General features: G+C 37.6%; 1 protein-coding gene across 2 annotated transcripts in view; it reads right to left on the bottom strand.

Annotated features, from left to right (window-relative positions):
- Window positions 1-19,722, bottom strand: part of LOC140231637 (4-aminobutyrate aminotransferase, mitochondrial-like) — a 38,364-nt gene extending 18,642 nt beyond the window's left edge. For both annotated transcript variants that reach the window (XR_011901450.1, XM_072311787.1), the window contains exons 1-5: window positions 19,209-19,722; window positions 14,546-14,646; window positions 11,942-11,974; window positions 10,873-10,990; window positions 6,238-6,287 (exon numbers count right to left, since the gene is read on the bottom strand). Coding sequence is in view for 1 of the 2 variants with exons in the window: in XM_072311787.1 (XP_072167888.1) it covers window positions 6,238-6,287; window positions 10,873-10,990; window positions 11,942-11,974; window positions 14,546-14,646; window positions 19,209-19,287 (381 nt within the window). In the remaining variant the exon portion in view is untranslated. The remainder of the gene's footprint in view (window positions 1-6,237; window positions 6,288-10,872; window positions 10,991-11,941; window positions 11,975-14,545; window positions 14,647-19,208) is intronic.
- Between the last annotated feature and the right edge of the window lie 6,666 nt (window positions 19,723-26,388).

Raw genomic sequence — 26,388 nt, 5'->3', positions numbered from 1 at the left:
TTATACACTAAACATTATAGATAGAGTTATTCCTTGGAGCTACACTAACCAAATGGTTATTCCAACTAGGCTTGCATTTTCAGCAAACATGCTTTTCATGAGTTAATTACTATGTCTGAAGAATGCATGACTACAACAAGTTTCAAAACTGGCTCTTGTACAGGTCCTTATGGGCCTATGACCACTATAAACAGCTTAAAATCTTCTGCAGGAAACACAATTTGTGGACCGTTGCTGCATAAGACAGGTGGCTGCTGTGCAAAGGAGGCAAAGGAGCTATAATGTGGGTTTTCTTGGGACAGGGGATTTTTCAGTGACCATAAATGGTAGATGGCTGCTATAGATAGGTGGTCACCAAGGCAGGTTTGATTGTACCTCCTACAGTAATTCACTGGGAAGGGTCAGGAGAAAAAAAAAAAAAAACCTTTACAAAAACTTTTGCTTATAAAAACTGATCTCTTCCACACAGCAAGAGCTACTGTATTTGAGATGGGGCTATACTCCTGTGTATGTCTTACAATGTATCTGGCAATATTGTACAGGCACATTCAGCATGTGATATATAGGGAAGCTCACATTATTCAGCGAAAGCTAGAATTCAGTAACATACTGATATAGATACATTCTGTGAATCTTCTTAACAATAACATCTCCATTCCTAAATGCTGCATATCAACCATTCCTGCTATTAAAATATAGGCTCCAACTTCATGCTACAATAATGCAGTGTGCAAAAAATTTGCTCTTGCTTGTGCAGTGATTTTGAAAGTTACCATTCAATAATTTGTACAAGAGTAGGTTTATCTAGAGTAGGTTTTTATCTAGCAACTTGCTCCATGTCATTAGATCTCACTTTGCTGGTAAATATCCTGTTTGACAGACTGCCGGGCAAACTTCACTGGAGCCAGAGGTCCTAGATTGATTAATAGGTTATGATCAATGAAGGGTACTACACTAGGAGGGGAAGATTGATCAGCAGTGCATCTGCACTTATCTAGACTCCATTCTGGATGATAATACTGTAGGCCCCATGCATACCACCTAGACTCAGTGTGAGAATTCCAGAGTGCAAATCCACATCATATGATAGTTGGATTCAACAAAAATGGTCAAAACCAAACAAACAAATAAGAAGGCATTTCATCAAAATTTCACCTAAAATAACAGTTACAAAATTGATATTAGGGAGGCCTACCCCATGTACAACAAGTGGTAAATTTAGTCTAAGACAAATGACATATTTAGACATATTCAAATACATGTACAATTATGTCATTTATCTCATAAGTTTCCAAATGAACAGGTCACAAATTAACACTATATGGTAATTCTTTTTTTTTTTACATTTGATATTTATCATAAGATGTATCCTTAGCATCAGATTATTTTACAGCCTCTATCCAATCAAGAAGGGGGAAAAAAAATAAAGGAAAGAGGCTGTAGTTGCTATAATCACTGACTAAACACATAATTTCAATGATATTTTTGTGCACAGACTATCAGGAAATGTGTGAAGTGATGTCATTACCTCTTCTAAAATTTATGTATATGGTGAAAACATTTGAAAATTTAAAGTTTCATAAAGTTCTTTCTTAACATATTGTTTGATTGTGATGACACTTTTATCATTTTGTATGTTTTGTAGATCTGGTTTTATATTGAATTAAAAACATGGTGTTGAACTGCTCTTTAAAACTAAGCACCTGTCTTCACACGCCATCACATTTGAGGACCTGCTACTAACTATTAAGCTTTCTAATTTCTATAATCCAAGGCCTACTGTCAATCAACCACCTTTGCTATCCAGGGTATGAGTGGGGTCCGTATCTATGGTTCACAAGTCTCTACTGCTGATAGTCTACATCTATGACAATTCCAAAGATTATACATCCCCAGCACACAATTAAAAAACCAGTTCTGACTGGGGAAGAGAAATTAATCTTAGAAATCACCAGTATGACCCTTTTCTTTGAACTGGGCCTCAGTTTTGGGGCCTCAGTGTATTGTCAGAATGAGAGCAACTGACCAAGAGAGCTTTCACTTGCCCACTTAGTGTCCTTTACCACGAGGTGAAAGATGATTCACGTCACAGCAAAAGAAAAAAAAAAGTCCGCTTTGAGGCACTGTGTCCTTAGCCCTGAAATACTGACCTGATTTCATGCCTGGCATCATATTCTGACCTGATTTCATGCCATCATATTCTGACCTACCAGCTAGTTGGTGACCCTCACACTTTGCACTTATCTGAAGTGAAGGGTGATTTTCACCAAATCTGGTTTATCTTTGAAGGATGTGGCACACGTAGACATCATAAAGTGGGTTCTTCATTCTAATCACCTGTGACAGGTCTCCTAATGAAAACACACAAACTTTCTATGGGCAGATAGGCCACAATCCAGCTTAAACTGGTTCACAGATTGAGGACTAGTCATCTATTGATGAAATCCTGGAAACTGCACTTATTGCAGCTTTTTTTTCTAATCACTGCTAACCCTCAAAGTGATTATCTCTAACATAAACAAAGATCAAGACCTCATTTCAAATTGATGTTTGTTATCATCTGAAGAACAATGGGATGTATGACTACATCGAGTGTCTTTCCTTTATCATAATCAATATTTGTACAGTCACAATATCTGAACTGATCAAGCAATTAGATTAACTCCTTCTCATTTACTCTTTTTCTTCCTCTCTTTATTGTTAAGTGTTCCATTATGTAACCCTCCAATTTCAATACTTTTATGGTGTCAACTGCAAAACATTACCAGACCATACAATATCACATGTTCTCTTGAGTGATTATTATGAAATGTCAACATACCATATGACGTGTCATAGGCAGAACACCTGAATACTTCAAGGTATTGTTTACCATTGGAAGCAGTGATTTAAAAAAATGTTTGAGTTATCATATTTCATGCATATGTGTAGGTCAGTTGTATCACAAAACATCCTACCATATAAAAATTTCAAAATAAAGCCTAATATAAGCATCTCTATATCACTATTTTGTCAATAAACAATAATTATATAGACAGTTTATTCTAGAAAAAGCTCTCATTATAACTCCTGTTCACATTTTGTATATTTAACAATACTTTACATGGATTATACTGATTAAGATTTTTACTTTGGTTGTTTATATGAAGAGTTTGTTTGCAAAAACCGATAAGTCCATATTTGTCAAATGGAGATATTTGCCATTAAAGGTCAAGAAAAATAAAGAGAATAATAAGAAAAATTTTGCTTCTTTTCACCATAACTTTAAAAATGTACATTTATATGTAGTGACCGATATATCATTCAAAAGGTATTATTTTGTACTTTATGACAGAGACCGTACTTCAAAATCTTCAAAAATGGACTTATCGGTTTTTGCACACAAACTCTTCATATCCCTAACTCACATTTCAGAACTATTTTGAAGCACTAAACCTGTGTTTTTAGTTTCATCTGCAAATGGTATATAATGCCTTTAATATGACAACACTGACAATCAATAGAATAAAAACAGTAGTCAGGGCTTTTGTCATTATTTCTAGGGTTTAATTTTACATCTCTAGTCATTACAAAAAGTCTATGGCGTGAACAGTGACAAACAGATAATGAGCTATGACATAGATCTGTCATTTGCATACCACCTATCACAGTGCATTGAGCATTAAAGAATAATACATATTCATGATGCAATCACGCGCCGAAAATGCTACGTTGAGCTAATGTATTAATGAAATCTAAATAGTAATAGACGCGCGCACTTATTGTCACGTCACGAATTTGCATACACGCTAAGTCACAATCACGCGTTAACCCGACCTCGTATGGCCAATGACATTTAGCCAATCAGCGTAGCGTATTCAAGTGAGAAGCACGCAATTGCTTTAGTGTATGAACATATTGGTGGGTTATTCACTCGGGGCTAAACTGACATGGTTTATGAAGATTGAAAAGGTACCGATGGTGAAGTTTCACAAAATTCCTCCAAACTCAGTATGAATACACGTGAGTATTTGCTGCAACTTACTAGGCAGGTGCAGTGTACAAATACAACAGGTATGGCAGTAAAATAACCCTCCCAAAATGGCCTTCAGGCTCACAGTTGGCACACCGCACCGTCAATGTAAAATTGCGTGTTGTGGTAGAGCTGATTGCGTTTGAGTGAGAAATGACACCTAATTTTTAACTTGAAAGGTACCGATGTAGAATTTTCACAAAACTCTACAAATGAGGTATGTAGAGCAAGCTTGAAATCTAGATTTTCATAAAAACCAGGTGCATTTAAGCAAAAAGACATATTCTGGGAGATATGAGTTCGTAAAGTCGAGAGTCCGTCTAAATGTCCTATACCTGATTGTGCGCTCTGCGCGGTGTATTTTAAAACGCTTGTTTCCTATGGAGGATGTCACCGCACTTTTTGTAATGTTGGATGCACAGTACAGTGTCATTGATTATGAATGATGAAAGGTCTGACAATGGGAATCGAGTGGACTTCATGTCCCACATCTCCTCAGCTTTCTGAAGATAAGAGTGATGTATTCATTGGTCTAAACAGAACGAATTTACTGGTCAAGATAGACACAATTTACATGAAGAAAGCATTGCAGACAATGACAATAGAAATATCTCCACTTTCATCCAAACATGAAAACAATGTGATTTGATTGCTTGGATTTGGGAGTGTGTTTACAACTAAAACTCTTCAGCACACAATGGTTAAGTAAATGTATCAAAACCTGTGCAACCTTTAGAAGTTAGTATCAGGGATCACTGCCATAAACTTCCGCACCTCTGATAATCATATCATTGTGTTGGCAGAAAAGGTATACAGAACTTTGAACGTGTTCTGGCTACTTGTGTGACACAATTATGTTCTAAGTTCACTGTGCACTTTAGCGGTCACTAAAAGTAAGCTATCTAGAACTGCACATACTCTACAACTGTACTTGTCTTCTGAATACAATGCACATCTGCTCAATCCTAAACATAAAAAAAAACTTGACAAATAGTTCCTTCAACTTGTACAAACATACAGGCTTTGTGAGGATATTTGCAGCTTTTTGAGGATATGAGGAACTAGAGTCGGCTGTGATTAAAATCACTTTACAGTGGGATATGGACTATCACATGACTCCTCTCTCCACCCAACCCCCTCTTCCTCCCCCTGTCCCACCCTCTTCACCCTTTGATCTCCCTCTTCATTGTCCTGTTTGTCGCTGTCTGGTTTATTCAATACGACAGTTTGTGTTGTGGGGGTACAAGTGTGGATCCATAGATTTACATATTTGATAACTCTTTGTGTGGATCCCAAGATTGTGTACCTTTGCGTGTTGCAAATTGGTGTCAATCGGTTTATATTTTCCCCCCATGATCATGCCCACACCCCAAACCACATAATCAAGTAAATGCTTCCACAGTCTACACATTAAAGGGATCTTCAGCTCCTGAGATCACCACAGTTGACCACTGCAGTACACAAAATTTCACTTTAGGAATATTTAATGAATCACAAATTCTTCAATTTTAACAGACAATTCATAATTTTGTAGTCGTCCAGATTTTTTTCATTACAAAGCCAAAACCTTTGTAGCAGTTAGCACTCTAGAATTAGGTATTACTGGCACTCAAAATAGATCAAACAGATACTTGTATAGCTACTGAATATAAAACAATGCATGACAAAGGGAAAACAAGCTGGAATGGATATTTTCTCTTTTTTTTTCAAAAAAAAAATTGTCACACAGCTTAACCAAACAGCAATACCCTCTTTCAACACAGCTAGTGACACACTAATATCACATACAGCGATTAAATAATTGATTATGATACCAGAAACTTGTTATGTTGTTGATGACAATCAAATATTACTCTGCTGAAGTTTTTAATCGTAGCATTATGCCTTACACATGACTACACCACAGAAATTATGCTGAACACACAACCATAATGACAAAAAGAAAAAAAAAATGTCTCCAAGAACCTCCAGTGATGAAGCCACAAATTCACTTTTATTGAATGACAGCAAAATCATAAATTCCTCAGTGCTGTGCTAATGTATGAGTACATGCCATGAACATATCTTTGGGTGAGTTTATGCTTAATATTTTTGGGCAATGATCATACTTATGAAACACACCCACTTCAAAACATGGTTGCTTTGATATAAAGGTTTCAAAACATTGATTCAAGACCCTCAAACAGGTGCATTTATTTACAATCAGCAAATTGACTTCTACTTACTGCATTTTCTGGATTCAGGACAGTCTCAAGCAGGGCAGGGTGATTGTAACCTGAAATAAGAAAAAAATAAACAGTGAATGAGTACATGTAAGTATGAATGCAACATGCAGAAAACTGCGCAGTATTGACCGATTCTGTGACGCGCTATGTGTATTTCTGGCATGGGCAGCGCCATTACGCGGTGTCTCAGTCGACCCCCCCTTCCCACTCCCCACCCCTCTCCCTACATTAGCACGCGCGCAGAATGAAAAACTGATGCATGGTTGCTTTAGCCAATGGGCGTCTCGCACTGAGTGCGCGAATGCTTGCTGAGTGCGCGAACCTTTGTTACAAGTGCGCGATAAACTTGTTGCCCGGGGGGTGGGGGAGAGCAGGGGGGGTCGGCTGAGACACCGCAATTTGAGCTCATGGCTGCGCCCAGTGCCATAAAATGTCTGCTGCCCTCAACGAACCCGAATCGGTCAATAGGGACTCACATAATTTTAAACTGATGCAGACTCAGTTTTTAAACATCAAAGCAGGGAAAAGTTCTCAAGCACTATTAAAAGTTGATTTGATTTCCAACAGGTCATCTCCATCTTCAAGTCTTTATATCTAACTCTATTCTCAAGAAAAGACTTATAGGGTTATCACCCTTTCTGGTAATTGCATTGAAAGATACAATCAGGATTCAATACAATGAGTCTTGAGAGAGACAGAGACAAAAGGAGAAGGAAAAAAAAAACTGAGAGAGAAACAGACAGACTGTGAGAGATACAGATTCAGAGGGGGAAAGAAGGGGTTAGAGGGAGAAAAATAGAGAGAACATGCAGGGAGAGTGGAAATGAGAAAATCCAAAGAGCAAAAGGCAAGTGACTAAGTATTTGCATGATAAGGCTTGCTACTCATAACTCCAAAGTGCCTAAAAAGCGCTGTAATAGAGTTACTGCTATTATTGTCATGGTAATAACTTTTGACTTCACAAAAGCAATCAGAAAGAAACTGACTGGAAAGATACATGATGTAAATGAAAATGAGCAAAGAAGGGATTCCATGAGGATTCAAACACGAGACCTCTTGATCGCTAGTGCAGTGCTCTTCTTACCCACTGAGCATTGGAAAGCCCTAGTTTGAAATTTTCATGATCAATTTCCCTTCATTTGAATTTACTCAATACTCAAAAATTATACTTGGTGATTCCTCATATTTGTCCCCACATTGATTTCTATCCTTTGAGTTTATGTCTGGTTTAAGTAAGCTTCTGACCATACAAGCATTTAAAATTGTGAGGTTTCTGGGATGAACACCGTGCAACCCCAACTTCTATAAGATTAAGCTGTGTCTTGAATGAAGACTACAGTTCATGTTTGGCATCATCAGACACTGAAGGCTAGATGTCTGATCACACATCACTCCAAACCTCATTTGCACCTCAAAGATTTGTCCTCACTTTCTCACTCACTTTCCATTAATAGATATGTCTGGTTGCAAATTGGCAAAGTTAAATGATCTTGGACCACAACTGAGCTTTTAACCCATCTAAAATTCCTTTCAGGATTTGATACAGAATATATGAAATAGGTGGAACAACTGAATATCTGAAAATAATGGTTTACTAAATTTTTGAAGTATTTTTTATATTTTGTTTTTTTTTTACTGTTTACAATGCAGTTTTCTTTAATACAGGTAATAAGAGTGTATAACATCTGTCCTTTAAAAGTTAAATGCATTTAACATTTGTCAGAAATATACTTGGTAGATTTCTTGGCTTCAGTCCTCAAACTGAACTCTGTCTCTTTCAACCCAAATCAGCATTCATGTATAGTACCTTAAAATTACAGTGCACCATCTTTTTGGCTTGTTCTTTTCAATTCAATTTACATACACACACATACACATACACTACTGTATGCATGTACAATGTATGTATTATGCATGTAGGCATATATGTATGTGTCTCTCATGTCATTACCACAGTCTTCCTTGAACACTGCCAAATCAATACAATTCCAGTGGTACATTGCCTTATTGCAGTACCATGCAATCTTTTTTAAGAGTGATCACAACTACTCAACTTTCTAAGCCTCTCTTTTTTCCTTTCTTGTTTCTTTCTCTCTTTATAATTTTTTTTTTCTCTCTTCACCTCTCTCTCTCTCTCTCTCTCGCTGTCTGTTCTACTTCTGTAAGTTTTCTAGTATTAGCTTCAAAAAGATATTATTTCTACCCAATAAGTGTTCAAGCCAATGGTGGAAAGAGCCAAGTTATTGACTAATTCATCTCAGCGGAACACATTTCTATGCATCACAGGTCTGTGGTTCCAGGGAGCTATTTGTTCAGAAGGCCACTGAACCAACAGACCCTGGAGACAGAAACAATTGCAAATGTTAGGAAAACAAGAGCAGAGCTGGAGACAAATTCAGGCACTAAGGCACTGCTGCATTCATGCAGTGAATGCACCTTGAAATACACAATTCCCCCACTGTCAATATATCTATGCAATCATCTGTGTCTCCAATTTATAACAACTTACATATCCTCCCTTCTAAACAGCTCCCAAGTCTGTCATTTATATATTTTGTTGGTTTATTTTACCTTACATTTGTGTGTGTGTGTGTGTGTGTATGTGTGTATGTGAGAATACACAAAAACATTACAATGATTTATTCAGGTAAAATAAAACAATTTATTACAAAAGCCATTCACAGCAGAATATGTCATTCATTTCTAGGAAATTCAACTTGGTAAAATGAGGTCTAGTGAATCTATTGATTTTATACCATATTGCAATATATTCTCTCTTCTTTTGTGCTTTTAATTTTCTCTCACAGGTCCATTTATATTGCCTGTTACCGGAAGGTATACAGAGATAAGTTTTTAGTTTCTGTGTCGCAAAGGCCATATTGCTCTCTATCACAGCTTACAAATGATGTCTGTGTCGACAGTGAGTGGGTTCTTATCCACACTGTTCAATATGTCATATAAGCACTGCACTCTCATTGAGATACAGAATTGATGACAGTTATGATACACATACTTATGGAAACAAAAAGTTGGCTTGAAAATTACTGTAGTCCAACAGGACACATAAAAGTGAATGGTTCGATTTAAGGACATACACGCACACAATATGTGTTGACAGACTTGAATAGAGGAAGCTTAGGCCTACTGTATCTTACGCACCACTCTGTATGATAAGCTGCAGTATGTTGGTCACACAATGCATTTACAGCTGACAGTGACAGACATACACAAACCTACCCCACCCCAAACACACATACAATTTATACTACAAACATACATGTATACCCACATACAAACTATTGTACAAAGGTATTCCAGCCTTTCTAAAAAATGAATTTTATGCCTTTTCAACATGTAGCAGTTCTGTGTTTGAAATATCATATCCAGCATCCATACTTCACTGAAGATATGTTTAATACCCTCACAATACAGCTAGCTCTCTTACCTCATCTCACGGCTACTCTGATCGATGGCCGTCCACCATAACTGCATTAGTGGCAGCCAATGGTGCTGGAATTAGATTACAGCCTAATGACATCAGATTTGAGCTCAGGCTAACGTGGCTCTGGTGTACACATCAAATTGGCAACACTTTTTCTCCCTTAGACACCTCCCTCAGTAAAAATAAGAATCAGCCGTCCTCAGAGATATTCAACGAACTATATTGCCACAAAATACCTTGAATTTAATGACCTGCAGCACCTATCTTGGATTGTAATAATTCATTGTCATTATTATATTTTTTATAACACTTGATAGAGCAATAGGCAAAGAGAACATAAGCTGACGCAAGCCCAAACATTATTCTGGGTTAAGGAATGTTTGTGAATACTCGTGGTTATGAAAGAAAAAAAAAGAAGAGTTTTGGTATACTTTAAAGGGACTGTACAGTACTGGTTGAGGTGGGGATTCATGTTTTGAACATTCCTAAGTGAGATAATGAATAGCCATGCCACAACTTTATTAGGATCTTTTAGTTTCACCTTGTTTTTGGATATCTCGGCCATTTCAAAACCGATTCTCATCAAATAAACTTTTGATACCCCTTAGAACTGCATGCTCTTTGACATCTCATAGAGTGGTTTCTGAATATCTCGCAAAACGTTCAAAGCTAAATCCTCACCTCGACCAGAACTGTACACACCCTTTAAACCCAAGGGGTGCAGATTGTGGAAGAAAAGACCTTTGTATCTCCCTATTATGAAGATGTGAATAGTAATCTAATGGTTTTCAAATTTCCACATACAAATTCAGAGAAAAGGGTAGATAAAAGCTTGTTTGATGTGACAGTAGATCTCTGTCAACTTTTTAAGAACTTCTCCAAACAAACACTGAAATGCAGACAGTAGCCCTTATTAGAAATATTTAGGGGCAGAATTGATGTGAACATTTCTAACTAAACTGTCACCAGACATTGCTGAATTACCGTCTAAATCATCCATTTGATGCACTGCCCCTAAGCCTAAAGAAGGGTACAGGAATAACATACCACAGTCAGATAGAGCCACATCACGTACCCTAACCACTCTTTTCCATTCCATCAGAAAAAGACATGCAAACAAACAAACAAACAAACAAACAAACAAACAAACAAACAAATATTCCAATCACTCCAGATGAAGAAGTTTGACATACCTAGAGGAATGGATGAGATCTGAGTGAAGCAGTCCAGAAACCTGTTTCCATCAACATCTACCAGAAAGTTTCCTCGGCTGGCTTTGAAGTCTGCAAACAGCTGGATGGTTCCCGTGTTCTATAGGTTGGGAGGAAATATCACCATCAAGCTAGAGTGCAAAAATCTATCATTACACTCATCTCATAAAGTTATTCTCTGTGTATAATGCACACTAGCTGGAGGGATGGGATCTATGTATCCTCCCTGCTAGATGAGATGGTAACATTGAGGTACAGGGGCAACATCCTCAGCATCATTCAAGCCACCGATTGAGACACATCACCAATAACTCCATTTATTGCTGCAAAGATGTGTATCACAAAACACTTTTTAAATGTCTCTACAACTTCTCAAATTCAGAACTTAAGTGATTAAGTGATTCATGATGCCTTTTCAATGTCAAAATTCATACAACTGCATACACATGTGAATCAATGTCTTCTTGTGTCAACTAATTTGAAATTGTTGGTTTCATAGTTGGGCACAAATTTAAGGTGACTACACTGAAATTGATTCTAAGCAGAGGCAAGATTTTTTTTTCAGGTACAAATACTGGTATACTTCCAACATTGGTGATCTGATCAGTTTTTGCTATCCATGTTTCACTAATCTTTATTTATGCTGAAGTAGATCCTGGCAGGAGAATCCAAGGCATGCAAGCCTAATTTCTGACACTCACAGAGTAACATACTGTTTAATACAAACATAAATATTTTTTTGCGTGATTAATTTTTCATGCCGGGTGGCTCATAAACATACATATTTGCAGATTCTTGAATTTTTGTGATGAGCAAGTATCAACCCATTCAAAATGTGCAGAATTGTAAAGATATTTTCACAGGTTTTAGAATTTGCACCAGCCAAAAGTATAGCACAGAATATGTGAAAATTAATAGAAATTTCTGCATTTCCAGTAGAGATACAGCTGCCATCAGAGCGTCATGAATGGCCCTCACACAAGAGTGTCACTTAAATGGGAATGCAATGCTCAGATACAGAACATGATGGTTACAAGTCAGTCATGATTACCTTTGTTATCGAGTCCATTTCCTGGAGGAGAGCCTAAAGATGTATGAAAGAAAGAGAAATAGAACAGACAATTTCTCCACTAGTTCCTTGAACTGAGACTATGGAATGCCGAGAAAGACAGCAGTGTAAATACTAGAGGTCCCTGCTAAACTCTCAGGCAAAGGCTTCCCATGGATCTTCCTTGTAGTCTCATTTCTAGACTTTGCAAACAGCAAGCTATTACAATGAATCAAAAAGATGTTAAAAAAAGAATTAAAAGAAAACAAATTATCTATGAATGGATTACAAAACTGCACTTCTAACTGTAAATCTTTACAATTCATTTTATACAGATAATATGTTGTTCAACAAAGCTATAATATTGAGAATTGCACAAAGCAACCTCAGCGACTGACAGCCCATGACCCCATAGACTAGACTATGGTAGTATCCAGGGCGGGAGAGCCCATGAACTTAGCTGGCCAGGAAAGACTATAATGGGTTTGGTGGGGGGAAAAAGAGAACTGCTGAATAAATTACTGCAAGGGAAAAATCAATCAATTGGCCCTGGCCCTGACCTCAGTAGCCTCACTGGTTCTAAAGGAACTTGGTGCACTATTGTACATCACATCTCTAGCTTGACACAGCTGTGCTTGTTTGACGTTTCTCTCACCGACCCAAACACCTATCATCCACACCACACTCAGACATTTGTATAACACAGAATGAATCTCTCACTCCACTCCGTACAAGACAGTCTCACATTGCTAACTGGTTACTACATGTAGGGAATCAATGCCTACATAGATAGCACAGTAGGCCTATATGCATGGAGCTATAGTTCCATGGTATTTAGGCCTACTTGCCAAGGAAACTGTATCATAAAACAGAACGGCCTGTGACTAAAACTTACTTAGACAAACAGACCACCTCACTTCTGTTTCTCCATTTCACAACTCTACTCTCTTGACGTAGAGTCAGATTTCCGAATGACTGTGATGAAATATGATTTATAAAGCGACATCTAATTCATACCATGTATAATTTAAACAGGGTATTAAGAATCTGACACTTGCATTTCATTCCTATTTCATGTGTAGACCCTATATTGCCATGACTACTCAAAATATACAAACTTTGACTTCCCCTTCAGCTTGCTGTCCCATCTCTGTTGTGGGGAGTAGATCTCTTAACATAAGTATCCTCATTTGAAAACATAATTACAATGAATGTGGTGTTTCCTTTGCTTTTTTATTTAAAAAAATACCAAACCCAGAGTGTGATAGATTCCTTAGAGGTATTCCTTAGAGGTATTGCAATGCTACCAAAGAACACAATAATATGTAGGTTCATCATAGAGGAAAGGTGGTTGATTAAGCTTTCAGTTAACCACAGCTGGTGATTTACAATCATGGCAAAAATCATTCAAAATGTCAATCGTTTGACTGTTTCAAATGCAGTAGGCCTATATGACATAATACACTGTTAAAAACTCACTACAAAGTGAGTGTGGATATGATGTGCTTTTCATCATTTGTTTCACAAGCAAAAATGACCCAGAAATTTCCAGATATATTATTTTTTTCTGGAAAGTCGAAGAAGGTAACACCCTCCAGTCTCAGTGATGATACTCAGAATGATTTCAGATATTCAAATGTAAAGAAAATTCAACACATATAATAACTTTTCATGCATAATAAGAACACTTAACTTACCTCTAAGTTAAAAAAAAAAAAAAAAAGCCGGGGTAATAATATTAACATGTCAGTTAATAAGTTGAGGGAATGTGCCTACTTCCATAAAAAGATGAAATTTCATGGAATTCTCTAGATATTTTTCTTATAGATGTACAAATATGATGTCACAAACTGTTCACAGTAGTCTTCTCATCCTGCAATGGCTGCACTTAAACTTTTACATATTCTTTACTTTTCAACAGATTTTCTTTAAACTTCACTTATAGGGCAGGGGCGGATCTAGCTTTTTATGAACGGGGGGGTTGGGGGCGGTATGCGAGGAAGCGTAGCGACCGAGCCCGAGCGAGCGGAGCGAGCAAGGGGGGGAGGGTGTGGGAGGGGGGTGTCCCCCCTCCCACATAGGGAGAATTTTTGAAAATCTGTGTGTGAAAATAGCGTTTTCTTGCATCTAAAACACCACTATTTTTGGTATAGAGGTCATTGCCATAAATAGAAAAAAATAAAATTACAAGTTAAAAAAAAAGATAAGATAAAAAAAAAATGGTGCCCAGATTTTTTTATTTTTTTTTATTTTTTTTTTTTTTTTTGGGGGGGGGGTTGCAACCCCCCAAACCCCCCCTCTAGATCCGCTTCTGTAGGGTCTATTCTACTAATATTGCTACATTCACTTAATCCACATGGACATTTGTAATTCAAATCCAAATTCAAATAAAGCAAAAGTTAATTAAACAGCACCTCTGGACCATGATGGGCTGCACATGATTTGATCAGTATGTAAATTTGAGAGAAATATGATTCTACATTGTGCAGTTTGCCTTCAGATTTATACAGTCTCGTGATAAACACACGCATGCTTCTATACATTTCCAAATAAGTTTTTTTGAAGTATAAACCCTTCTCTTTATGGGAAGTTTTTAGGGACACTAACCTTGGTTTTTGGTCCGGGTACCTCAGTGCATACATAGGGCAGGTCATACTCATCTGGCACAAGCTTAGGAGCTGGTGCACTCGCTGAGGCCTTGTGTCGTACTGCAAAAACAAATTTTAAAACACATTATGTAGCTCCACAGAACATGTATTACAAGGCATTTTGAATATGCAATATCTTGAACAGTAGAGTAACTATAAAGGGATGGTACAGTATTGGTGGAGATGAGAATTGGGTTTTCAACTTTTTGCGCGACCAAGAAAACACTTAGAATAGTACAGAGCATACCATTCTAAGAGGAATTCAAAGTTTATTTGATGAAAATCGGGCTTGGAATAACTGAAACATCCTAAAACAAAGTAAAACAAAGAGATAATAAAAGGTGGGTCCCACACTTTATTAGAATCGCTCTGTTTTGGATATCTCAGCCATTTCAAAACCAATTTAATCAAATAAATGTTGAATTCCTCATGGAATTACATTCTTTCGTATTTCATAAGAGGTTTCTCATTATCTCACAAAAAATGTTAGAAACCTGAAACTAGGTCTCAACCAAAACTATACGATCCCTTTAAGATACAAAAATTGCAGCATAAACTAGTCCTTGAATTCAAATTGCACTGTACTTACAGCATGTCACAATGCTTTGAATAGCATGATGCATGTATTTGTTACTCAGCCAACAGTAACTACTCTTTGGATTTTATTTATGTAATTGATTAGGAATGCCACCCACACTATAAAAGTAGAAATTTTCGCAGTGTGAAAATTTTCGCGCATTTCATGCAACCAAACGCTAGCGCGAAAATAAAAGCACATTAATATTTTTGGATGCCATATGTTCCAGTAGTAATGTCCTGATTCCGCAGAATTAAAAACATGTGAAATCCATCTTACCTGGCCGAGCGCGAAAATTACTCGCCCAGAAATATCCACTTTTACAGTAAATGATATCGGAAGTATGTCATTATGCTGGCTATTTCCAGGCTTTGATGAGACATGCTGTAACATGATCTACAAAGCACTAATTGCTGTCATAAATTCTGTACGTAATACAGATAGGGTTCAATTTCTGCAAGAAAATTGCCAACATAAAAAAGCATATTTGATAATCCATTACTATTGAAGGCATTGGCAAGTATGCCATACAGTTACAACAGGATGTCTGGAAGTCCACAAATTTTTTTAAGTTTCGTCATTATCTCAAATTTAATACACAGGAGCATATACTGTACAGATTTAATTAAACAACTGATTGCATATGATTAATTTAAAGTCAAATAAAATCTACTTGATTTAGAGAATATAATTTCATACCTTTTGACAGCTACCAATCAGTTCCTTGAAAAAAATAACTTCATAAAAAAAGAAATGATACTGTCATACATGATCTATTCATGGCATGAAATTTTCGCATATTGGAGCCGACTTCCTCTTTTGTGGTATGAAATTTTCGCGAATTGCCACTGGCATGCAATGCATACAGTTCAGACAAGAACTTTTGCATGCAGTCTATTTTCGCAAATCTTGGCGCTCACAAAATTCAGGAAATTAAAATGCAAGCAAACATTACAGTAGATCTTGTCCAGCTGTGGTGTTTTTCTGTTTGTTGTTGTTTTTGCTATTGCTTTGATGTCCATCCTGATGTGCTCTTTGAAAGCTGCATTATTCCTTTAAGTTTTTGAAATGAAATAATCCCCTCGCTCACAAAGGTTACCATGACAGTTATAATGCCTCTCTCAGCCACTCAATGAGCAGTGACTTTCTACAATGAACAAACTGAAAAGGGGCAAAAGTATAGTGCTTCAGAAGTGTTCCAGTGCCCTACTTTATGTATAAGTGGGGTAGGAGTTTCTTTCTCAGATCAGGTCAGGTCAGGGCCTCCAACGAAAACAAATAACACAACAACAACAAAAGAAAACTATGATAGACCTCAGAGGCATTGAAAAGATCTGATCACAGCCATGATTAGGACTGCTTTGGACACCAGTATAGGGTGAATACAATCAAGGTTACTCTCAACCATTGTTGGTGCATTATATGCTGGTAGGCCCCTATCTCTTTTCAAAGCTTAACAACGTAAATCATCTATATGTGCACCAACAGTTCTACACAAGGCATGTATCTCAGTAAACAACAGTGTGGGCCTTGAAGTCAGCATGCCTTGTTGAAAGGGTGTTCTCTCTGGTATAACTGTCCTGGTAATGACACATTACAAAATTAACCAATCATTGAAAACAGTCAAAAGTAAGATCAGAAAAGGTAGTCATGGTAGAAGACCTATGCGTGAAGTATCTTACCACACCTGCATTCTTGAGGTACGTCCTCACTGTTCAAATTTTGAAATTTGTGTCGAGATCAGGGTTGCATCTTTTTGATTCATCATTCTCACTCTCAAAAAAATTTTGAAACTTGGATCGCAATCATTTGTGAATCACACATCCACCTTCGTGAGCGTCCGCTCAGTGCTTTCCTCGGATTTTCTGCATGAATTGGGGCAAAAGTTTTCAATATGTGATTTGAATACTAACTAGTTACCATGGTACAGTGCACTAGAGTAAATTTGGCCTTTCATGTGAAGGACTCTGATGTATCATACAATCTGTTACCTATTCACACTACAATCTCCTTTAGCATTTCTTATTCTAAATCAGGAATAGAAATATATTTAGTGATGATTTTACAAGATATTAAAAAAGAATCTCTCTGTCTCTCTCTCTCTCAATCAATTCATTGTAACATCATCTGAAATTCTTTGAAGGGGGATTCCATCTGGATATCATGTTGCTTTGTATCAAATAGAAAAATCAGAAAAGTAAATCAGTTCAAATTTTAGAGAAAAAATCAGACACATAAAAAAGTTTTGAATTAATCAATTATAAAAGTTTAGAGAGTACAATACCAAGGCAGTCTATGTGATGGAGGTAGTGAGCAATGTAACATTCATTTTGTACATACAAAATTTAAATTTTTTTCAGTAAATTCTCAAATATTGTTTGGACACAGGCAAAACATATTTTGTGCTGAGGCAGACATGGAATTTAAATGTATGTTTTCATGATAGATATATATATACATAATTATAACACATCAGTTTATAAGATATAGGCATACAGTCAAACCTGCCTTAGTGGCCACCTGCCTATAGCCGCCACCTGTCTATAGCGGCCACTGAAAAATCCCCGAGAGAAAAGCCCTGTTAGAGACCCTGTATATAGCGGCCACCTGTCTAACGCGGCCAGCGGCCACAAATTTTGTTTCCCGCGGTCGATTTTAACCTGTCTATAGCGTTTTTCTGATTTGTGGCCGTGTCAGTCATCCATGGGCAACGTTCAGTGATCGCCACCGCTGCATTCATCTCTCATTCAGTCATAATAATGCGCTAGTAAGTATTAGAGCTTTCTTCACGACTGTACAACACGCTAAGTACTGTGCAACAATTTCATAAACACAGGCATTGTTCAATGCATGAAACACACGTGTGCATACGTACGCATGTACATGTACACTAATACAACAATGATAGTACGTGTGTATGTACAGGCAATTCACACATATAGTTGATAACCTGTCTATAGCGGCCACCTGTCTTCAACGGCCACTTTTTTCGTTTCCCTTGGGTGGCCGCTATAGACAGGTTTGACTATAATATGTATATCAGAGAATGATTTTTCAATTGGAATTTGATGAGCAATTTCAGCTGATGAATGAAATTTCAAATATTATCTTCATTTTATGGAAGAAAATTGCTACACATAAGGTAGGTTAGGTGGAGGATGTATAAAAATGCACAGCAAATTGCAATGCCATACCAGGAAAATGATTCCCAGTATATATACAGGCCCGGGCCTATTAAATACCAATGTCAATAGGCTTGATGTTTTTTTTTCTTGGGGAGAATTAAAGGGCATTTGATGAATTTTTGTATACAATCCAAATGGAAAACTGTTCAACATTTTTAATATCTCACACCATGCTGCTGATTAGTCTTGCTCTTCATTATAAAAAAATGCTTAAAATTCATATTTATGTGTATATGTGTGTGCACTATTTGTATGGGTAGATCCTTTGATCATACTGTAAACCACTTGATAATGTGTAAAAGAAATATAATGCAAAGTCGATCCTAATGGATAAAAGCATTGAATTGCATGCATGAATAGATCAGAATTCCCAAGTCCATTGATTGCAGAACCATTGTAGATGCTACTAGGTGAATGAAAAGATCTGAAATGGGTAACACAGATTTCATTTTAAAATTTGGCTGCCATGCATATTAACAGGAGTAGAAACACCAATGGCTATATACTATGCCACACCAAGTGGCATAATATATGAATGACACATTTGTACTAGTTAGTCCAAGCGTAGCCTGACCAGACACTGTGCTGTCGCGATTCGCGACAGCGGCTGCGTGTAGTTAGTCCAAGCGTAGTCTATTAGTACTCTACTGGGATACAGGCCTACATTATAATAATACCAGCTTATGATTATATCATGTATGTACCATACGTGTTTGTGTGTGTGTGTGTGTGTGTGTGTGTGTGTGTGTGTGTGTAAATGCGTGTATTTGTGTGCCATAACATTACTGTCAGATATTGCTATGAAAAATAAAACAGTAAATTGAATATTAATCGTTAATGTTTAAAATTAATTAGTTTACCTGTGTTTGGGACAACGCTTCTCATCAGCTTCTGAAGTGCTGTAGAGTTTCTCGCACGGAAGATGCTCACGAATGCCATGATACTCAGAGTCTTACTCAAATGATGAGCTTTGCAGACGATAAATCGTAAACGGCGTGGAGATGGAGACCACAACGTTTCCCAGACTGTTTTCCAACCAGCGACACAGACTGCACAGCACGCAAAGCTCGATCAAGTCGTCGGGTTGCTCCTACCAAACACCACTTCTCTTCCACCTGTGATGATGCTTGACGAACGACAGTCGACTTCTGTTCGCTCGGTCACACGATCCTCACCGTAAACAATGATTGTTCACACACAGCTGACTATCAGGCTCCCGTCACAACACGCACGAGCCGGATTATAATTGTTGCTGTTGGTAGGGAAGAAAATTATGCATTTGATATCAAACTCAAACAACTGTAATCACACTCAGCAAAAACCTCGCTTGAAGGCGACCGGACTGAATTCAAAGGTCTAACTCGCTAGAGTGCAGTTTACCTGACGTTATATCACAATGCTACTTCGTCCTTCCTGCTGCACTTGTCAGCGAACCCGGGCAAACCGGTACAACCCAGTTCCACTATCAACAAGCGGTCTCTATCTACTGAACGGACGCACGTTGACTTTGTTTACACCTCGAGCCACACTCTCTGCCTTGTGGCTTGTGTTGGCCTGCTGCCAGTCACAGCGACCAGCACGGGTTCGATCTTGGATATAAAGTGTTATTTGGCATGCTTTGAGGAAAACTCCTCATAATAGCATTAAACGACATAATGAGATGTTTGTCAGATTTGTTATAAGTGCTGATCAAGCGATTAATGCGTCATGGGTTAGAAAAATCCGGTCATATTATTGTCGATCCGGGCATCACTGGAATGACAACTGCCGTTGGTGTTATAGCATGCCTATAATCACACCTGCAGCGCAATACATATTATTACATTGATCATAAAGCTAGAGATGAGTGGATTAATAGACCTCATCTCTCTTCCCGTTATTCTCGTTCTATCCTACGTTTACCTAAACATTCTAGAACCAATGAGGAGAGACCTCTTCCACCCTGGTTCAAAGAGATGTTATTGGGAGCATAGTATATCGCTACATATCTCTTCGGAATTTGCCCTTCAAACTTCAATTTATGTGGGCCGATTAGTAAAAGAAATGTGTCACTCGAGAATTTCTACAAGGCATGCAAAATCTGCAAGCTTTTCCTTCCCGTAGGTGGTTAGCCTATAGTTCGTTTTCGAAACTCCGCGGTTAGAGCTATGACCAAACACAACAACTTCATGAATAAACTCCAGGCTACAGATACTCAGCATATATTTTCACTTTTCTATAGCGGTTATATTTACTTGTATTTAGTTGAGAAGGCAGGGGACTATGTGTATATATATATATATATATATATATATATATATATATATATATATATATATATATATATATATATATATATATACATGTATATATATATATATATATATATATATCCCTCAGATATGACTATGTCAATAACAATTCCAAGGAATGTGCATATAAGTTTTTGTTTGAAGAATGGAATTATCTTTGTATTCTTTGAATCGTTGTCCAATATTGTCACATCACATAGGCCTAACTGCCATATGAATGTACCCAAAAACTTGGAAAATTGTAACTTTTTGAAAGACTTGTCAAATTTTCTTCAAACTTTACCAAAATGTATGTTTTAATGTTCCTGTATTCGCTGAATTCACATACGTTTGGGTAACCCCCTACTAAAACTAACAGTCCCAACACACATTTGGATCATGTCAGTACCTAGGAAGTATTACAGGTGAGCCTAATAGGTCTGTCTTCATATAGCCCCACACAATAGTATATGTACGTTTCACTTCTGTGCTAATCTGATAGAACGTGATAACAAACAGATAATGGCAGAACGATATGAGAAGGAGTACAATACAACTTGGATTTACATCGACATTCTAATGGCGTAATCATGCAACACAATGAAAAAAGTTAAATTATAGTCTATAAAAAAGGGAAGGGGATGGGGTTGAAGACTTGATGTTCTGAGAAGTTCTGGTTTTCACCAGTTTCCCTGAAGCCACAAGATTACGGCCTAGAGATTGCTCGGACTTCTACGTCCATTGTGTGACTGGCCAGACAAATAGGTTTGGGTCACGAAAGTGAAGCAGTCGAGGTCTCCGTCCACAACTGCTAACTTTACCTTGACTTATTACTACTCACGAAAATCGACGGAATCAGCCAGAAGAGACTTTTTGTCACAGATTGTACAATGTTTTCACGGAGTAAAATACATTGTGATAAGAAGAGAGGATGATAAGGATGAAACTAAGAAAAGGACTGGTGAAGATGTCCGGAGTGAGCTTACTGCTGGTGATTTGCCTATATACTATAATGTAATCGTATCATGAATAGAACCTCGTCAAATAAATATAATTTCAAGTAATGTTCTAACTTCTTTCCTGGTTCTTGTTATTAATGTTGATGATTATTATTTTCCAGTCCATACGGTATTCTGAGATCCCCCATTTGAACCAGGGAGGCGCACACCTCCCTGTTTGAACTCCCATAAGTTTGCACTGTAACAGTAATGTGGTCAATGAACATTCGCCTAACATAAAACACAAGGAACGCAGTAAATTATCTTACTTGCACGAGCGCTGATCTCTCAAATGGGGGATAGATAAATAACAGTTATTGATAATCAGTTGCTTGTGCGATGGGGGTGTGTTAGAGTCTCGATCTTTGATTGGTAGATTAGTAGGGGCGTATTCTCTGAACAATGTGCGATTGGCTGATTTCTTTCCGCCAGACTACCCACACGCCCACAATCATGCAATGCGTGAGGACTACTGGTACCGAACAATAGAGCCAGTACGGTGTGCGAGAGTGATTCTGGAGGTGGGAGAGCCTCCCTGGTATGCAGGTTCTCTGGAGGGGACAGCAGAATGTTATAGCGCCATCTACTGGAATTAGTTTAGTAACAGATTCCAATTTACCGTGTAAGGATTAGTTGTATTTTGATGTTCCAGTATCTCAACTACTAGTATTTTGATAATGTTCCAATGTCTCCAAAGGAGTTAGCCTATTGAACAAGCTAGGACACACTCTACCGAAAAGGTTATGTACTATAATGATTAGTGGACTATTTCATTTTTCCTTGTCTTACGGCAGCATTCTTTGGGGGAAATTCTAGTAAAAGATAAGTAAGCATAAGATGAGGAGACAACAAATCCCAGATTGCCATTGCCACATCAAATGTCTCTCAAGGCACCGTGTTGGGCCCCACACTCATCCTTTTCTAACATCATTCTTCCCAAACAACGTCTCTTCTATAACCAGACTACCAGATGGCAGGTGATGGTTGTATATATGTTATATCGACAAATTAACAGAAGTGCAGACGCCAAGATGCTACAGAAATCTACATAGCCTTAAAAAAGGATATACACTTTTACGTTTCGATTACAATATTTGTTAAACACTTTAGAGAACATGTGTCTTTAAAGCAGATATTCAAGATTCAGGATTCAAGATTATTTATTGTCTGATGAAATACAGAAATTTCCCTTCCATAGGCAGATAGAAAATGCATGGACAATAAAGGACAAAGGCATTGTACAAGTGAATCGATATTGACTCTCACATAATTATTGGTATCAATACATAATCTCTGTATTATGTAAAAACGTCTACATAGAAAACAATGATAAAAGACCTTATTACACTTGAACGCAACATGTATTTCAATTTTTAAAAATCCAATATATGGAGTTATAAACCTATTTCCTGACACACTTCGTCTCTACGCGGTCTTAACCTAACTGACACAATGTTGTGATGATTCTTCATTCAATCTTTGTTTTCTTTAACAACAGATATTACAAATTAAACTATCATACCACATGATATTACGTCTCTATAACTGCAGGTATTGCGAGTTTTGGTTATAGCATCATTATACAATATCAAAGAATTTTTTTCAACATGGAGCTTCATCTCATGGTTTGTGAGGATTAAAACACGAGAGATAAAAACTTCTGGTGCAATCGACACTGCAACTACTATTGTCTTATGCCTCAAAGAGTTAGCTAATCTGATGAGAATATTATTTATCTTTTGCTGGCCCAGTCGGACAACTAAGACTCAAAATGGATTGTTTATATTTCCGTTTATGTCGAACCACTCCTTTTTCCCCGGCCACCTAACTTTTAGATTTGAAGATTTAAACGACGGACCAGCAGAGAGAAAAAAAAATGACGTCGAGCTCTCTTTAACACGCTAGTAAGCTGTACCTACAACATTATGGCGTCGGTTTTAGCAGTCCAGATTGCTCTTCAATAAATATATTGTTTCCAAGTTGATGTAATGATTTTATTTGATGGTACATAAATACCAACCATTATTGTTTTGTTGTGATCTATTGATAATCTGGTATGTATAACGCGATACTAGTATGACTGGTTTGCTTTTGAACGGTCTAAATTTTCATTGTAGCTCCCTCGCTACCCTTCTCCAGGGGTCTGCGAAGAGGGGAAAACATGACTTTTAACTATTCCTGTTCCGTACCATATCAAAATAAGAACATCGATGGAAAAGTAACTAAGAAGAGCACAAAAAAGAAGAAAAAATGAAAACATTTCTACAGGATATCTGTATGCTGCAGTCACTGTAAAACTTTTTTTTTTATGTGAACATTTCGCACGACATTAATCTTTTTTTTTCTTTTTTGCTTGTTGTATATGTAATACTATTTTGACATTGTATACATATATTTTGATTCCGCGGAATGTAGCATGTGAAAATCATCTTACCCCACCGAAAATGGGCGCGAAAAACTACTTGCGCGAGAATGTCTCATCTTTCAGAGTTTACCAAACCCTTCAATCTCTATAAAATGGGCATAACGCGTGGAACCAAGGTTTTTTTTTTTAACTTTTTAAACCTTTTTTTATTGTCTTGGAGTATATTTGAAGATCACATGCACTTATATGCGGACTGATAACTCGTTCTCTCCCTGGTTTAGCTTATGCGAGGTAACCTTCATCTACAAGACTTGCGTATAAAAGAGCCTCCTATTGTTACACCAAAATGGCGCCTCTCTCTAGCAACGTGTGCATGTACCCAATGCATGGCCCAATATTGGTATTGATTCCAGGCCAGCAACAAGCGGGAAAGCCGCCGGGTCATCGCTTTAAACTCACCACAGTGGAGAGAGAAGTGGTCTGCGCGTCCTACAATGTCTTATGCGTGGGAAACATGCTCACTATTAAACGCGTGTTTCGTATAATTGCAGCCTGCGCCTACCTAAATATCTTTTATCCTACTTTCATATATTGTACAGACTTTACTGTAACCAGATGGTGATACCAGACGAGGCACGTTACTAATACCTTGATAATCAGACAGGTGGCGATCAAAAGAAGGAGGGAATTAAAACCCTGAACGCTCCAAACAAGCCCATCGGGACTTATATCACAATAATGACTATCGCGTGAATTTGAATGCACGAGAAGGAAATGCAATGCTCGCATTTGGAAATTGAACGCCAAATCGTGAATTTGATTTCACGAAAACGAAAAAGAACGCCCATAAATGAAATAGATTGCTCGGATTCTGAATTTGAATGCCCGAATATTTCCGCATGCGTGCGCTATGTGAATTTGAATGCTCGTTAAATGAATTTGAATGACAAACGTATAAAATTGACCGGGAAAACTTGTTCGTTGCCTTGTGCAATATTTCAAAGCTATCAGAGAGGCTTGAACTACCATGGATCAGATATCAAGTGTGGGATAAAACACCTGAAGTCGATCCAGAATATCATCTAGACTGAGGAAGGATGATACATAACACCGAAAACTGTGAAGGTTTCTCCATGTTTTAAATGATAGCAACATCTATAAAGAGTGATAATAAGGAAAAACCGTTTTATTGGAGGAGGTGATAATATTACCATCTCAAGAATCTACCACAAAACATAATGTACATAAATAGTGACTCAATTTCCTTTTCTGACATGAAATATATGAGAATACGTCTTGTATGAAATCATTGTAGTCTTGTTATGATCTGGCAACGATGATACAAGAATCCACCATGAATATAGACGTGTGTGAGAAAGCATGCCGTGATAACCTGTTATAGTTTACGATGCACCTCGCTCATCCCTTACCAATCTGATAACTTTACGAACCAATGTGAATTTAAAGTCGCAAACTCAATATTCAATTCATGCCTTTCTGTTAAATGATAGTTGTTTTATTTGTGCGCCGTTTCTTTCCTCTATCACCATTATATGCTGTGCCCTATTTGCCATAGAAGGTTACTGTTAAGCTTGCGTTTTGAGAGTGTTGATGCTATATTGTTTCGTGTTTGGTATGTAAGTTTTGGATTAAACGTGCCATGGCCCTACGTTTATTTCATTTCGTTCCCTTTTTCTCTATCATAATACTTTTATTCTGAAAGCTATTTTGCAGTTATTGTACTCTTGATTGTTCTTTTGTTTTCGTCCCAATGGTTTATGCTTCCAAGTTTGACTGTTCTATTTATGCTTTCTGAAGCCATTACTCAATTGTAGTTGTAGGTCAGGCCCCTCAGCCCTGAACCAGATGATCTTGTGTATTTTTATTCAGGAAGACAAAATAGATTAATAAATGAATAAGCTAACAACGACTTCCAGAAGAAAGTTCATGTGTTATTGTAAAACACACACACACACACACACACACACACACACACACACACACACACACACACACACACACACACACACACACACACACACACACACATACACACACACACACACACACACACACGCACACACACACACACACACACACACACACACACACACACACACACACACACACACACACACACACACACATCATTTTCATAAGTTTTGTGAGCAAACCGATGAGGAACGGAGTTATGAATTTTGCAAAGCAAATTAAGCGAGCAGCGAGTCAAACCACGATGAGAAATAACGCCCTGAGAGTGACGCGGTCGGCTCACCGGAGGGAGGCGGGATTTCAACCTTCCCCATCGTCCCTAACAACGGCAAGAGGTCGATTTAAAGGCAAATCAATACCATCCAGGGGGTAGTATATAGAATGGATGAGAGATATAGAGAGAGATGGGTAGGAA

This window comes from Diadema setosum, chromosome 8, assembly GCF_964275005.1.
Source record: "Diadema setosum chromosome 8, eeDiaSeto1, whole genome shotgun sequence".
Lineage (NCBI taxonomy): Eukaryota > Metazoa > Echinodermata > Echinoidea > Diadematoida > Diadematidae > Diadema > Diadema setosum.
The sequence above is the reverse complement of the archived record's forward strand: the minus strand, read 5'-3'. Positions and strand labels throughout refer to the sequence as shown.